Source organism: Gavialis gangeticus, unplaced genomic scaffold (genome assembly GCF_001723915.1).
Source record: "Gavialis gangeticus isolate Ggan-Ray unplaced genomic scaffold, GavGan_comp1, whole genome shotgun sequence".
In the NCBI taxonomy this organism is placed as follows: domain Eukaryota; kingdom Metazoa; phylum Chordata; order Crocodylia; family Gavialidae; genus Gavialis; species Gavialis gangeticus.
The window spans coordinates 7622894-7639592 of record NW_017729023.1 but is presented as its reverse complement, the minus strand read 5'-3'; the positions used below and the strand labels follow the sequence as shown (position 1 = coordinate 7639592).

The 16699-nt window shown below is 46.9% G+C and overlaps 1 protein-coding gene across 2 annotated transcripts in view; it reads right to left on the bottom strand.

Annotated features, from left to right (window-relative positions):
• Positions 1 to 16699, bottom strand: part of WRN (Werner syndrome RecQ like helicase) — a 197497-nt gene that overhangs the window by 5007 nt on the left and 175791 nt on the right. The window contains exons 30-34 of one of the 2 annotated variants that reach the window (XR_002097222.1): positions 16409 to 16523; positions 15633 to 15764; positions 13007 to 13169; positions 8096 to 8319; positions 6477 to 6626 (exon numbers count right to left, since the gene is read on the bottom strand). Coding sequence is in view for 1 of the 2 variants with exons in the window: in XM_019516772.1 (XP_019372317.1) it covers positions 8096 to 8319; positions 13007 to 13169; positions 15633 to 15764; positions 16409 to 16523 (634 nt within the window). In the remaining variant the exon portion in view is untranslated. The remainder of the gene's footprint in view (positions 1 to 6476; positions 6627 to 8095; positions 8320 to 13006; positions 13170 to 15632; positions 15765 to 16408; positions 16524 to 16699) is intronic. The other variant, XM_019516772.1, reaches the window with a different exon arrangement.

The window sequence follows — 16699 nt, the reverse complement described above, 5'->3', positions numbered from 1 at the left end:
GGGGGGGGGGGGCGAGGGAGAGTGGCCTGGACCTGTGGGAAGAAGAGGGCATGGTCCAGCCCTAACCTGGTTGGATGGAGGGAAGGGGGTGTGGCCCAGCCCCAACCTGGCAGCCTGGATCGAAAGGGGCTTGGCCTGGTTCCGATCTGGCCACACAGAGGGAAGGTCATGGCCCAGCTCAGACCAGTCTCATGGGGCTTGGGATTCTGGCAGCAGGATGGGGTGGCAGTACTGCCATTGCTCCCCCAGTACCAAATTTCCTAACTTGTGGTAAGTCCCATAGTCTCCATTCCAAGGCTTCACAGGCTGCATTTTGCTGCTGGGCTGGAGCTTGAGTACCACCAATGCTAAGATGATCTTGCCTTGAACAGGAGGTTGGATTAGATGACCCTTTCAGCCCTACTTTTCTATGATTCTGTGAACACTATTATAATAATTCATTACATTTTTTTAGAATTTAAATGGTTTCACAGTAATGATTATTTTCTGTAATTAGTTTAAGAATCTAAGCTATTGAAGATTCAAGTCTTTCTTTACTGTTCTAATAAATTAATGCTTAAAATACTTGACCATTATTTGACTATATTGACCAGTTAACTGACCAACTATTTTTGGGTTGCCTAAGAACCTGGGACACTCATCCAAGAAGAACTACTATATACACGAAGTTAAACAGCAATTCAAGAAAGTTTGCGGGCAAGTCAAACTGGGCAGGAGGACTTGTCTATATTTAGTATTTTTGCACTGGTGTATTTACTCCAGGTGAGGTGCATGCTGCCTGGTCTCACTGTTTGGGCACCAGTGACATCAGCAAACTGAATGAAAACGAACAATGTTTGCTCCAACTATGTTCATGTAATGAGCTACGCATAACAAATTCTTTCTTCAATGCAAAACCTCAGCACAAAGTATCTCGGTGCCACCCATGATCCGCGCACTGGTATCAACTGATTATCACCTGCTCGTGAAACTTCCATGATGTAATCATTACACAATCCTATCAGAGTGCTGTCTCTGATACCGATCATTCCTTGGTATGCACTAAAGTCAAAATGCGTCCCAGGAAATTGTACAAGAGTAAGAAACTCTCCTTACTACAAATAAACGCCACACAACTGAAAGCTGAATACACATTGTCTCAATTAAACTCTCTCTGGGGCTCTATCATCTCTATGTAATACTGCTGAGGAGAAATGGATTCAGCTCAAAGGAGCCATCTATCCAACTGCCTTGAACTCTTGTGATACCTTGCATCACAGCTCAAATGATTGGTTCAATGAGAACTCATCTGAAATTATCCCACTCATAGAAAAGAAATGGTAAACTTTTCTTAAATATAAGTGTGACCCTAGCCACTCCAACTTGCAGGTGCTTCAAGAGATCCAGCAAAAGGTCAAATGTATAGTGAGATGATGTGCAAGCCATTATTGGCTACAACAGTGCAAAAGTATCCAAAAAGCTGCTGACAGAGGTGACAGGCAAGCAATGTATGGGGGCATCACGAAAGCTCTTGGGCCTGTTCCAAGGAAGACCTCCCCTTTAAAATCCTCCACAGGTGAAGTCATGAATGACTGCAATAAGCAGATGGATCAATGGGTTGAGCATTATTCAGAACTCTACTCATGAAAATATGGCCTGTGCCTGCTCTTGATGCACTTGAAGACCTCTCAACCTTGACAGCTCTTAACTATGAAAAAAGACGGAGTAGAAAAAAGCCACTGATCAGCTAGCTTGTGGTAAAAGTCCCAGGTGCAGACTGCATACTGGCTGAAGTTAAGTGCAGGAAATATGTTCTCCTCCTCTCTCTGCATGAATTAATATGTAAGCATTGGAGAGAAGATGAAGTTCCTCAAGACATGAAGGATGCAAACGTAGTCACTCTGTAAAAAAATAAAGGTGATATGAGTGACTGCAACAACTATCATGGTATATCCTTATTTAGCATCATTGGGAAGCTGTTCACCAAAGTCATCCTACTAAGACTGCAGAACCTTGCAGACAGTCTACCCTGAGTCTCAATGTGGTTTCAAATCCAGTAGATCCACGATGGATATGAAATTCTCCTCAAGACAGCTACAAGAAAAGTGCCATGAACAAAGGAAATCTCCATACATAGCATTTGTTGATATACCAAAGCTTTTGATCTTGTCAGTTTGCTCTGAATCCTGAAGACTGGCTGCCCTCCTAAGCTCCTGAGCATCATCAAGTCCTTCCATGTCAGTATGTGTGGAACAGCGCAGTTTGATGGGTCACATTTGGAAGAATTTTGAAATTGAGATTAGTGTCAAACAGGGCTGTGTCCTAGCTCCAGGGCCATCCTGGGTGGGGGCTTTGGGCGGCCCTGCGGAGCTGGCTGGAGTGGCTGCGGTGACTCAGCGCCTCCACCAGCTTCGCATCCAGCCACTTGGCACACCCCCACCCCACCGCTGAATCCGCTGCCAGCTTCTTCATGTCCAGGGTGTGCGGGGGCGTGGCCCCACACAGGCTGATTTGCCCCAGGCCCCCACCCTGGTCGGGTCATCTCTGCCTAGCTCCAATGCTTTTTGGGATTTTCGTCACTGTGCTACTCAAAGATGCATTCAGTGGATCTTCAGGAGGAATATACCTTCTGACCAGGTCTGATGGGAAAACCTTTAACCTTGGTTGTCTCCAAGCGAAAATGAAAACCTGAGAAGTTCTTGTCTGTGAAATGCTCTTTGCCAATGATGCAGCAATTGTTAGCCATTCAGAAGCAAGACTGCAAAGTCTCATGGATCACCTTTCTCGTGCTTGTGACTATTTCGGTCTGACCATTAGCTTAAAGAAGACAGTAGTCATGGGTCAACAAGTCGACTGCCTTCCTGAAGTTAGAATAAATGATAAAAGCCTGGAAGCGGTTGAAAATTTCACATACTTAGGCTCCACCATCTTGCAAAATCTTGGCTTGGAAGCTGAAATTAATGCTTGCAGTGGAAAGGCAAGCAATGCCATGGTTAAACTTCAAAAGAGAGTTTGTAAAAATAGAGCACTCGCTCTGTTGACAACGTCCATCTACAGCACTTGCATACTTAGCTCTCTGTTGTACGGCAGCAAAACATGGACTCCTTCTGCTAAGGAAGAAAGAATATTGAACAGTTTCCATCTTTGATGTCTCTGCAGTATCCTGTGCATAACATAGTATGACAAAATCTCAACTTTGCTGTTCTAGAATGGACCAAGATACCCAGTATGTTCATGTTCCTGAGACAGAGACACCTCTGTTGGTTAGGACATGTGAATCATATAAGTGATGGCTGAATCCCCAAGGACATACTCTATGGTGAGTTGGCCACTGGCAAATGTCAACTTGGATGGCCGAAACTCCATTTTGTTAATGTCTGCAAGAAAAATCTTTTTGAGCTGCACATCAATAGCCAACACTGGGAATCAACTGCTTCAGACTGCTGCGAGTGGAAAGCCACCATGAAACAGGGCCTATGTTGCTTTGAGATAGATAGGATCAATGACGAGCTAGAGAAGAGGCCTCAAAGGCAGGCAAGACAAAATGGTACTCAGCATACCATTGTATGCTCAACCGAGTTTGTATGTGCAACTTGCCAGAGGGTCTCCTTGCTGTGCGTTGGACTCCTCTGCCACTCAAGAAGCTGTGGTGGTACCCAGTAACCCACCAAAGGCACAATCTCCATGGTCTCCCAAGACCGATGGCTGCCAGTGATGCTTTCAAATTTCAATTAATCACACCAGAAAAAGTTTGTTTTATACAAATGTGAAACATCTATATCTCAGATTTACCCTGGTGGAAGAATCCCTAATGAAATCATGACCCTCAAACTCATGTATGGGATTCCCATCTTTGCCTTGTCACAGCTACACAGGAACCACTGTAGGAAAGGGTTGAGAAAACTAAATTCCCCAGAAAAATTTGGAAGCATCTGCCACTAAAGGGCCTGTGAGATATACTGTGGAAAAGAATTATTCCTGAACAGTTTTTGTGAGGAAAGCAATGAACTACCATTGTAGAAAGGGTTTTTGTAGTTAAGCAAAGGGCATTACAAAGATGCATACTGCCTTTGAACCCTGTCTTTGTTAAAGCCATGCACGGCCTGCCAGAAGGGTTACATTTAGGTTATTTAAAACATGTCAGTAAAAAATTTGCAGACCTTCAGTAAAAATTATTTTCTTGAGTTGGGAACCCTGTCCCCTGTGCAGATATAACCAAAAGTGAAATGATCCTATAGTGAAAAATAAAACAAAACTGAGACGTTCTGATGACCACAGATTCAATATGCCACAGTGCAGGAACACTTCAACATTTACATTTAAACTTCTACAGGGGCCAACAGTGAAAATTTAAGCAAAAGTCCTGGATTCGCACCGCATCACCCTACCCACCCACATGTGCCCACCCAGCTCCTCCTGAGAGCAGGCTGCTCACACTTGTGTGTGTGTGTGTGTGTGTGTGTGTGTGTTTATGCACACACACACACACACACACACACACACACACACACACACACACACACACACACACACGAAGTGCCATGGTGCCCTGGGTGGTTGCCCACGTTGCCCATCCCTGACTGACTCTACTATGTGTGAGAAGTTCTCAGCCCAATGGACTAGGGGCCAGGGCTGCCACAAAGAGCCCAAGTGAGGAAAGGACTTCCTGAGGAATGGGGAGTTTAGGGGGGGGGATGACTCAGACCCCAGCCCTGAGTGTAGTGTTCCCCCTGCCCTCCCCTCCCCTCCCAACCCACCCAGCTCCCAGAGACCCATGTTTGGGGTTCAGCTCTGGGCTCTGCCTTAGGACTACTGCCCTAGCCAGTCCGTCCTGGTTGCCTCCCTTCCCACCAGGCAACTGTGTGGTTGGGATGGGCATAGAACCCAGGTGCCATCACTTGGGTTCCTTTGGCTAGCAGGATCACACAGGGAGGGGAGGGGGTGCTCTTGTTCTCTGTGGGCCACCAAGCCCCACTTTGTTGCTCTTCTGAGTTTAAACCAAAGGCCGAAAAAGGTCAGGTGCTGCCAAGGTTGTGGGGGGGGAGAAGGGCAGAGAGCAGTGTCCTGGATTTCCCATGGTTCTATATGGTCATCCTAACATAAGTGACCCTCAGACTGGGGGACTAGCTACATAAAAAAGTGACTGGACACCTTCACTGAAGTCTTCCACATTAATTGAAAAATGATCAGTAGATGATAATACCAGGCAAGTGTTTCTCAATTTTAAGGTCTTTGGGGCAGAACTTTTGTTTATTATACAAACTGCTGAGCAGCCAGTACAATGGCACCTAAATAACATCAATAAGAAATGTCAGTTACTCTCAGCATATTCTGCTGTTAAAGAAAATAGGGTACTTTAATAAATCTGGAAACTAAATTTTAGGGCATTTAGTTATACTTTAATAGCAAGAAGGTAGTAAGTATATCGAGTGGTATTTTACAATTTGCATTGTTAACTTGTTATCCTCAAAGGGGAATATTTATACTGGTAAGAACTGTGAGGGAGAGAAAAGGCCAGCAGGCTCCTTGGCTCCCAGCCTGAGTGGAGGGCCCGTGGCCCCACGCCCGCAACCACAGGGAGACAGGCAGAAATTCCCCTTACCCAGGTGTGGGGGAAAGGGAGGGGCCAGTACTTCTGTTGCCGGTATAAAAGAGAGGCTGGGGCCAACAAGTGAGAGCAACCCGGAACCGGAGGGAGGACGTGGAGGTGATGGAGCAGGCCAGCTGACATTGCAGAGGATGCGAGCAGCGCTGAGTGCCAGTAGAAACCTCTGGAGAAGGGGTAAGCCCCAGCAGGGTTTGTGAGCCTAGTCTCCAGGCCCTTGTGGGGCATAGGACTGTTTTGTTTACCGGCTGGTAGCGGGTGAAACCCGGCAGGAGCAGGGTACTGTAAAGACCCTAATAGAAGGGCACTAATTGACTGTGGATACCGTAGTTCCTGTGATGTGGGCGCAGTAGCAACAGTGAGCTTTAACTGTAAAAGAGGAATTACCCAAGCCCCAGGAGGGACTCTTCGAGAACCAAAAAGGGGGTTCGACCCCACAGAGGACAAGTGGGCCTTGGAGGATGACTGCAGAAGGCTGATCCAGCTGCTCCGTCCAAAGGAGCCCCTTTGGCTGCTTGTGTTGATTGTCATATTGCTTTTGTGCATTATTTGTGTGACCTATGGATACATGGCCGGCCCAGATAGGCGGTCACCAGCCGGTGGAACGGGCGAGGGTGTAGGGGTGGCGGAGCCCTCAGAGACGCGGGACCCGCGGAACGCCGGAGAGTCTCATAATTGGACGGCACGCGCCGGACACTGGAACCAACTCCATTAACATCAAAGTCGTGGCAGACGAGGCAGGCATGTGCGACACGCCTAACCAAAGGTGAGCAGACCCTCGGCTACTGGTAAGTGGCCCCGACGCGGGGAGAGTGTACAGTTATACCCTGACAAGAACATCTGCCAGTATAAAGTCTTGTATAAAATAGGAATTCATGGAGTATGGCATTACCGTTGACTGGGAGTCAGCAAACAGTCCTTCTTCATCAAGATGAAGGGAAGGTTGATTCTAGGAAGCTAATCTGAGGGAGCTTTGATGGCTTGGCACACCCTGTTTGGTATTAACTGGCTGTATATCATCTGTCTTGCTGTTCTTTTCAGACTTTCCGTATTAGAAAAATAAAACATTGTTTCTTAAAACAGTTTCCATTTGCACCATTTACAATTCTAACTAAACAAATAATGTTGTTTTAATGTATTCCCATACCAAATTAGCCTGTATTATAATAGAACAATATTGCTTTTCACTTAATTAGATCTCTAAGTGTTTCATACGAGTTTTATGTGATTAACATTTCAGCAAATAAAGGCCGTTTATTCCAATCACAAAGGTGTTAAAATATGAATATCAGCACCCTTTCTGGCACAAAAGCATTAGTCATTGCTAGGGACCTACCAAATTTGCATGTTCATGATTTTCGCAAAAACATGAATTTAGTAGGCCCTCTACAAAAAAGCTGGAAAATGGCTTGTCGCAGCGCACTCAGGCGCCCTGTGCCTGAAAGCGGAGAAGGCTCGGGAGAGTCCCCTAGTGGCAGGAAGGCTCAGCTGCCAGTCACCAGGGCTGCGCAGGTGCTGGTTGCCGAGGCAACCAGTAAAACCAGCTGACAGGAAGGGGCAGGGCTTAGCCCTTCTTAAGCCCAGGTAGGAGGCCAGGAGAGCAGTTCCTCTCCAGCAGCCGTGGGAGCAGGAACTCAGCTAGGACAGACGGGGGGAGAACTCTGGTGGTGTGAACATCCCCTGGTTACTGCTGGGGTTGGGGAGCCCTCCCTCCCTCTCTCCCTCACTCTCTAGTAGGGAGTGAATCTGGTTTGACCGGACAGTCTAGTTTTATGTTGTAGCCCAGGGGCTTTGTGTTTTTATGTTCACTGTTTTGACTGGAGGACCGGGTGAGGCTATTAGGGGTTGGAGGAGGCCTCATAGGGACTCCCCAGTAGCGTGGGGGTTCCTGGCGCTGGAGAAGGCGCAGCATTTGCGGGGTGCATTGGCCCCAGCCCCAGAGCAAGAGGGGGCAGCAAGGAGCCCCAGGAGTGAAGAGGAGGGCCAAGACATAATGCAGCCCAGGTCAAACCACATCAGCACCATCTGCAAGGCTTGGACTGCGGTGTAGGGGAGGAAAAGGAGCCGCAGGCAGCGCCCCCTATCACTGGCGCGCGAAAAATGGGCAGCCTTCTGCTGATTACAACAATCTACTAATCAACTAAGATCAAGGTGTGGCAGGAGAGTAAGCAGGCGGTTGGCCCATTACAGGAGGGCGGAGCCACTCCTGGAAAGGCTCCAATAGTGATACTCCTGTCACATGGCTATTGGGGGAGAGTGCTGAAAACAGAAGGGAAGCCATGAGCTCCTTCCCCTGGGCCCTCTCTGCCAACCAATGCCAAGGGGCCCTCTTTGCCAATCAGCACTGAGAAGCAGGTGCACAGCAAAATGAGCATGGAATGAGAACTGTACACTGCAATCAACCAGCGAAAATTAGTAAGTTCCGCCCCTTATATAGGTAAACTGCTATCAAGAGATAATCCTTTTTGCATAATCACATTGTTTAATAAACTTTTTTTTTTTTAAACTAACCTTTGTCTCAATCCACAAAACATCTTCCTTGCTCTCCAGGAATGGTCCCATAGTTGCTTGCGGCCATTCAGATTCATCTAGCAATCTTCTGTTGCTTGACTGACACTGCTGACTCCACGGCTTACTTCCATCTCCTTTTTCCAGTAGTGCAATTGTCATTCTGATAAGATATGTTTCAATATTTGGAGGAACCAGTGTTCTAATCTCTTGTATTTTGGTTACATCTTGGGGTAAAAAAAAATTAAATTAATAATGTGAATTTTTATCTTTTCTTAACATTCCCCCAAAATTTCTACACTGTTTCAAAATTAAAGGGCATTATTTGGAGGTTTGGTGAAGGAAAGCTGGACATCAACAGTTTCTGGGATGGCCTGTCACTAAACATAACATATTTTAAAGCAAGGAAGGAGTCAAATAATACAATACAAAACACTATGTAGCTTGAATCTTCAGATAGAAAAATATTAATCAATGGATAAATGTTGACCTTCATTTTGCACTCATGCAATCCCCTATACTCAAACTTAACCCAAAGCCATTATCATGTCTCCCCTAGCCTCCCTCTGCTGTTATTCCCTTCGCTCTTTACTGCAGCAGCTGAGCTTTTCCACTCTTTTTCTTTTATTTAAAAAATACTGAACTGATAGTGTCCTTAAATCACTTACATACAGCAAAGGAACATTGTAAGAGTTTAATCTCCTGTACATTGTGGCAGGAGACTCTGAGCAAACAGGTCCTTTCTAATACCTAGGTCATAAATCCAACCGCCCTGCATCTACACTGTGCTTCTATTGCCATAATGACCATAGCAGATGTGCTCATGTTGTGGCCCTGTCAGAATCTAACAAATCTGCCAATTCTGCTAAATACCTGTTATTAACAATCTCAGACACGAGATGAAAAGCAGCAGCCATTTGCAGCACTCACTTGCAGTTCAGCTGAAATGGGGAGCTCAGAGGGCTGTCAGCTTGGTTTAAGCAAAGGAAATTAGGCTCAAAGCCCTGTTACCCAATGACTGCTGCTAACCAGCATGTGGACTAACAGGTCATAGTGCAATGAGTGGAGGAGTCCAGAGAGTTCAGAGAACCTAGAAACCTAAAATCATGAACGACTGGTGCCTCTTGAGACTGGGAGCACCATTTGTAGGTGGCAGCGTTGGTGGCAAGCAGGGACTGCCTGCAGATGCTGGGGAAGGGAGAGGGGATGGCGAGCAGGGACTGCCTACAGATGCCGATGGCAGCAAGCAGTGACTGCCCACAGGCATCAGTGGCAGTGGCAGTGAGGAGGGGGCCAGGGGCAAGCAGTGACTACCTGCAGAAGCTGGCGTCAGCCAATCTCAGGCGGGGCACATGCCCTGCCATGCCCCTCCTATGAGTTGCCTATGCCTAAAATGCCATTTTAAAAAAAAATCTAAAAAACATGAATAGAGATATCTGTAATACCTCCTCTGTACTCACTCTTACCCCCTACTAGAAAGTTTATTCTTACTATAGAATAAGGTGTCATCCCCAAGTTGGTGCTTGAAATGGTGTTCTGTGGCATTTTCATTGTGTTATTTAAACAAAAGAGCTAGATATGTGTGTATGCATGTACATATGTGTTAAGCCCCAGACAAAATACTGGGCACTAAACCAGGAGTACTCAAACTCTGGCACACAGGCCAAATGCAGCCCATGGAGCCATCATACCTGGCCTGTGGGGCTCCTCAGAGGTCTGGAAATCTGGCAACAGGGGAGTAGTGGCCATTAATAAGAGCATCCTCCCCCCTGCCAAATTCACAAACCCAAAGCCCCAGTAGGAACCAGGCCATACCCCATTCCCCCTGCAGGGCTGAGTTTGGGCCAGGCCACATCCCCTTCTCCATAAGGCTGGGCCATGTCACCTTCCTCTGCCACCTAAAGGAACAGGTCACACCCCTTCCCCTTCCACAGGGATGGGGTTTAAGGCCCCTTCCCCACCATGGGGCTGGGTTCAGGCTGAGCTGCTCCCCCACCCATCCTCCCTGTGGCTGTCGCTCTAGTCCAGGGGTGGGCAAAATATGGCCCACAAGGCCATTCTATCTGGCCCGCGGAACCCCTAAAATAATGTAGGAAATTAGTATTTCTCTGCCCTTGGTTCCTGTTAAAAATGACAGGAACCAAGGGCATTAGGACCCAGGGGAAGCCTAGTGGGCTCCAATAACAGCCAGGCTGCCTGGTCCCGCCCCCCAGCTGGGAGTCCCAACTGGGGTTTCTAGGCTGAAAGCACATCGCTGCCCCAGTGCGGGAAGCTCAGGTAAGTGGGTGGGACCCTGGAAAAGGAAGGAGCATGGGGAGGAGAAATGGTCCCTCCCTGCCCATGCCCAGTGCCTCGTGCTGCAGCTGCTTGCAGCCCATGTGGCACTGCCTGTGCCTGCTCCGGACAGCCCCATGTGGGCTGCAAGCGCCTGCAGCATGGGGCACCGGGCGTGGGGCAGGGCTGCTTTCCCCTCCGCACTCAGCTTTTCCCCAGGCTCCTTCCCTGTGCAGAGAAAAGCGGCCTCTTGTCTGCCCCATGGCCAGCACCCCATGCTGCAGGCCCTCGCAGCCCATGCAGGGCTGTCCAGAGCAGGCACAAGTAGCCCCAGGCCGGCTGCGAGCGGCGGCAGCACAGGGCGCCGGGCATGGGGGGGGGGGACGAGGGACTGCTTTCTCCCCCCCCGCACTCAGCACCACGTTGTAACCTGCCCCATTGCCAGGCTGACAGTGGGGTGGGTTACAAGCTGGTGCTGAGCGTGGGGAAAAGTGGCCCCTCGCCTGTCGCCTTGCACTGCAGCCACCTGCAGCCTGCATGAGGCTGCCTGTGCCTGCTCCAGACAACCCCACGTGGGCTGTGAGCACCTGCAGCAGGGAGCACTGGCCATAGGGCGGGTGAGGGGCCACTTTTCCCCACGCTCAGCACCAGCTTCTTCTCTGCTGGTGAGCAGGGGGTCAGGGCTGAGTGCTGCCCCCGCCTGTACCGTGGGGCTGGGGGGCACTGGGTGTGAGTCGGTGGGAGCACAGGACCTGCACCAGTGTCCCAGGGCCAGTGCTGGTGGGGCCCAGAACAGGGTGGCAGGAGCACAGGGTCCCAGCTGGCAGAGGCTCTGTGGAGCCAGGCCAGCTCCCTACTCCCTGCTGGTGCAGCCCAGCCTGGCTCCATAGACCCCTGCCAGCCTGTGCACCGCTTTGGGCTCCACCGGTGCTGGCCCTGAGAGATTGGTCCCAAGACATTGGGACGTTGGTCCCAAGATGGTGACCAGGGGGCAAGGCACCTTTCAAGGGGTGGGGCACCTGTCAGGTGGTGGGGCTACCCATGTGGCCCTCAACAGCCTGCCAAAACTGGGTAAGCTGTCCTCTGCCCAAAATAATTGCCCGCCCCTGCTCTAGCCCATCATCTGGTCCACGGTTAGACCAGGCACTGTCCATCTGTCTTCCAGGGGGAAAAGTTTGAACGCCACTGCACTAGATCAATGTGTTAAGATAAAGAACTGCTGTTCTTACACTGGTTCAGAAGAACATCCCTCAGCATCATCACAACTAATTATACCCTAGTGCTTCCATAGCACTCCCCAACTGCAAATCTTAAAGTACTTTACAACGGTGGTTCTCAACCTTTTTTGTATTAGGACCCATTTGTAAACATCAATGGCCAGTCCCAACCCAGAGCCTTCTAGGCCTGCTGGTGCCCCTCACTACACACCCAGAGCCCCCTGGTCCTGGCAGTGCCCCTCACTCCACACCCAGAGCCCCCTGGCCTTGCTGCTGTCCTCACTCCCAAGCCAGAGTCCCCTGCCTCCCTGGACCATGCTGGTGCCCATCACTCTAAACCCACAGCCCCCTGCCCACCTCCCAGCCCTGCCGAAGGGGGCCCCCAGCTGTCCCTGTCCTGCTTGAGCCACAGCACAGTGGCTGGAGGGAGGAGGAGGGGAGGCCTGTGGCACCCCTCCTGTCCTAGGCTGAAGCTCTCACACCACATCAGGCAGCCTGGTCACAGCCCTTCTTGCCCCAAGCAGTGTCTCCTAGTTGCCTCACCCTAGCAAGTACGGGCATTGGCCCTGGTGCTGCCAGCCCAGCCATGAAGTTCTCCCCCGCCCCCTTTCCTTGACTGCTTTCTGCTCCCAGCCCTGTGATCCCTGACTGATCTACTGCTTTCCTTTTTCCTTCCTTCCCTGTGCTCCATGCCCATTTTGCTACTTTGCTTTCTGCCCTATCTCCCACCGTGCTGCCTGTCCCCTCCATGATCCAAGAGCCACACACATGCCACTTATGGCACCCACACACGTGCCACTTATGGCAAGTATGCCACAGGTTGGCCATGCCTGACCTAAAAAATATTTCAGAATGCTTATTAAAGTATTTTGATAATATCAAAACAACCAGAACAACATGCTCTCTGTATGTTAAGAGAATGGAAAGAAGTTTCCAAGAGGTTTTGCTTCTTTAGCTAGCATAACATTGCCCCTAACTCAGCTTTGTGCTTAGACACTGTATCAGAGGATACATAAAAGACTTGAGTATGTCAGGACACCTTGATAATAACGTATAAGAAAGCAAAGCACTTTTTTGACACAAACAGGATATCCTCTCATGGAGAAATGAGAAAACTGCTCCTTCCCCAGGCCTGCCATTACACCACTCGGGCCTATGTAATTCCTCATCAGTCCTGTTCTCTATGTTTCTGAGTATACCCTTGTACCTCATAAAACTCAATTCCCTCCACCCCATTCTCATTCTTTTCCATGCCTCTGCCTATTCCCATCTCATAATCACACACCATAAGGTGGCGCTGGTGGTTTTCATGCTCTCCAAATGCTTGCCTAAGAATGTAACAAGATACAGAAGTTTGTCATTCACTTCATCCATATTTCAATGGCTGTTGTTAACAGCTTCAAGCTAGGCCTGTAAGTCTCACCTGAGTTGATGGGAGGATTTTTGATAACATTGGAAACAGCCTTCTGAATTTCAGGAGTTAGACCTGCTCGTTCTAAGTCAACAGGATAGTTAGATGTCATTGCCTGGTATAAATGAGTGCCGATCACAGAAAGAGGAAGAGACCTGCTCTCGCTTATGTTCCTCTGGGGCGGGAAAAAATAAGAAAAGAAATCTTAGATGGTGAAAGTATGCAAAACGATAACAAAAGAACAAAAGCCTGTATCCAAGAAAAAGGACAGGACACAAGTGCTTCAAAGCACTTACCAATGCACTATATGTTTCTGATGTTTCAGACTTTGAATCCAATTTTTAAAAAACTGTTTCAGCTGAGAATATAAAATCTTATGCGTAGTGTGTGCACAATTTCTCACTCTGAATCTATCCTTAATGACACACCCAAGAAAGAAAATTCTGCCCTGTTCAAAAGTCTGCATAACCCACTGACCATGGAGCTCCTTGATACACAGAACAAAAGAATAGGTGGGTTAAAATCGGAAGTTCTCCATGGCCTGTGCACAATCCCTACTCCTCTCTACTCTCCTTTAGAAACTGCCAACACTAACCACTACTCTTTGATCTACTGCTTGGAAAGGCAAATAAATCCCAGAATATGGCAATCTGTACCATGCAAAGGAAACAATGGTTTCACTGTATATGGGGCCAAAGGGTTCCATCCTGGGAGAAGCATCTTATGGTAATCTAGTAATTACAACTGTAGAATCAACTCAACTCAGCTCAACTCATCTATAAATGAGGTTTATTTGTTAGAGTCTCTCTATATCTGTCTGTCTCAGAACCTTTAAGAGGTGTATACATGTTGCTGATCTCACTGTTTGATTCCCAATATCACTGTACAACATGGGTGGTACTTTCAAAATACTAACAGTACTAACAAAAGCAGATTCTTCCTCCTTTATTTTGCTATCTTTTAAAATATTAACAACAGGAGGGAAGCTTCCCAGATCTTGCTTATCTAGACTAGGACTTTTTTGAAGAATAGATTTAAAATTAATTATTTTTCTTCCCTAAAAGAATTAAACTTTATGTTTCTTTTATTGACTTCCCCCCAGACAATTCATACAAAATGCATGTAATAATCAGGGCTATTTGATACCAGGCATCAAATTACCTAACACTAATTGTACTATTGCTTCTCGTTAATTAGTCCTTGGGTATTTTAATTTAGTGATTATGTGACAAGGTTCACTCCTGCACTCTTGGGAGGGGCAAGTCAAACAGTTTCATCTTTGTATCACCAGATCAAAGAGGAATAAAACAAGAAAGTCAAAATGGGAATAAGAAAAATAATTATGAAACACGTTTTCAAGGGCACATGGTATCATACATACTTAACACAGTTCATTATGGCTCTCAGCCTACACAGCAGGTGCAAAACAATAAACAGTTAATTGTTAAAACTTGTATCAAGGTCATATCATGGTTAGGATATATTTTCTTTTCAATTTCAATTACAAAGAATGGACTAAACTCTCAGGCCAGTAGTGAGCTCTAGTAATATACTACATGCCAATTAGAAACACATAATCCTCTGCCCAGCAAACTTCTGGGGGATCTGCTTCTCTCCACTGAAGTGAACAGCCAAATGCAGCCTCTCCTCACTACTCTTGGATCCTACCATACACTTGCCAGCCCTTGCATCCACAATAGAGGATGCATGTATGATGCATGGTCTTGAAAATCTGCTATCTTGTGTTGAAGAACTCCTTTTGTCCTGAAGCCTATGGACCAGTCTTTGCTACAAGGCAGGTTTAGCTCTTACTGAATAATAAAGTCTTTCTAAACTCACAATTCCCAAAACTGTGCAACAGTTTTTTCACCGGCTCCCAAGCTTACACCTTGACAGAGATCAGCTGTGGAGCTAAGCTCAAGACACCAACAATCAAAGCTCTGGAAGTTTCTGCAAAAAAACTGCATTAATATTTTGTTTTTAGTTTCTCATTGAACGTTCCTGTGGGCTTTTTTCCAGACCACTGAAGCCTTATATGGAGATGCCTCACATTCAAAGAGATTTTTTTCATACTTTAAATAAAGTTAGTAAAATTTAGCCAAGACAAACTGATTAACAGGTTGAGAGAAAATTTCATATAGCTATGTGTTGCATCCATTCCTACTGCTACAGAACAGGTGGATGCTCCCATCTGCCCCAGCAGCTCTCAAGAGAAAAATCCAGCTGATTGTGGAACTGGCTCAGTGCTTTCTCAAAGAGTGTGGTGGACAAGCTACACCAAGCACACAAGGTGCCATACACAACCACATGGGATTGCCTCAGTACAATCAGCTTTTCAAGACAGTTTTGGCCTCCTGTATGTTCTACCTTGATTTAACATAATTTGATATTAAAATCAGTTACCAATACTGCTTGACCAGCCAGTTCAGACACAGCTAAGTGACAGCCAAGGTAGGGCTTGGGTACTCTAACATGAAGACCTACTTGCACTGCAGAGAATGTTTGAAAAACAGTCACTAACAAGTTTGGTCCCCCAAAATCTCACAACTCAGTACATACCAAACTTCTGCACACAATCTCTTTAAAGCCTCTTTTAAATATATGAGCATTTTCAGGTATCCAGGGATAGGAAACTTACCAAAGATAGGTTCTTTTCCTGGAACAGCCTGTACGTTATAAGTTGCGACTGAGGGAGGGGTCGGCACCCAACACCCTTCTGGACGGCTGCTTGCCACTGTTCTCTAGATTCAGAGGTTGGGAATGTATCTGTCTACAGCATGGCAAATGAGATATAACAGGAGTTATAACCTGGCAACAGCCAACTAACAAATTGTGTCACCAAGGTAATAGATTTCTAGAACTGGAAATGGAATAGCTTATGTCCAAGCAAGTTAGGTTTCGCAGTCAGGTGATGCTCTCTACACACAAGCAGGAAACCAACACAAGCTGTGCCTGTAATTCAATCTGTACATGCATACATCCCCTCACATCTACAAAGCACAAGTGTAGGGTAGCCTGTTTAACAAAACAGAAGGGCCACAAAATAACTCACACTTTTATACCCTTTGCTGGCTGGTGCATTTTAATTTAGTAATTCTGTTAAAAGCCTTTTCATGCCTAAGTGTAATAATTCAACAAGGCAGACTTTTGAATTAGTTTTACCTATGGCACCTAAAAATGTAAGCTTGAGAGGTTTAAGTGCAAACCTCTTCCCTCAACAAGTACTATCCTGGAGTGAAATGACTTTTGATCAAGACTACCATCTCCAAGTGACTATTCACAAGCTGTGCTAAGAATTCAGTCCTGTGTACTTTGGGTGCAATAACAATAGGGCAGCATAAACAAGCCTGAAAGACGGAATCTGAAAGTAATGGGTTGGGTTGGACGGACCTTAGCAGTTCCTCTGAGTCTTACCTGCGAATTATTTGCCTGACAAAACTCCTTGATTTCATTCAGGAGAGGTACCAACATGGCAGATTTAGCTTCAGATACACCATCAATTCTCTTCACATTTTCAATAGTTGTAGGCCTGTTTCAGGATAAACAAAAAATTAGCAGAGAACTGATAGGCTCTTCTGAATATAGGGCTGTCTGTGAAAGAAAACTGTCATCCACTTTAACCACAGGTAACACTAACAAAGATGATTAATCTGTCATCAGTACACTTTATTTTAGTCGTATTATTCTTTTACATAACATAAAACA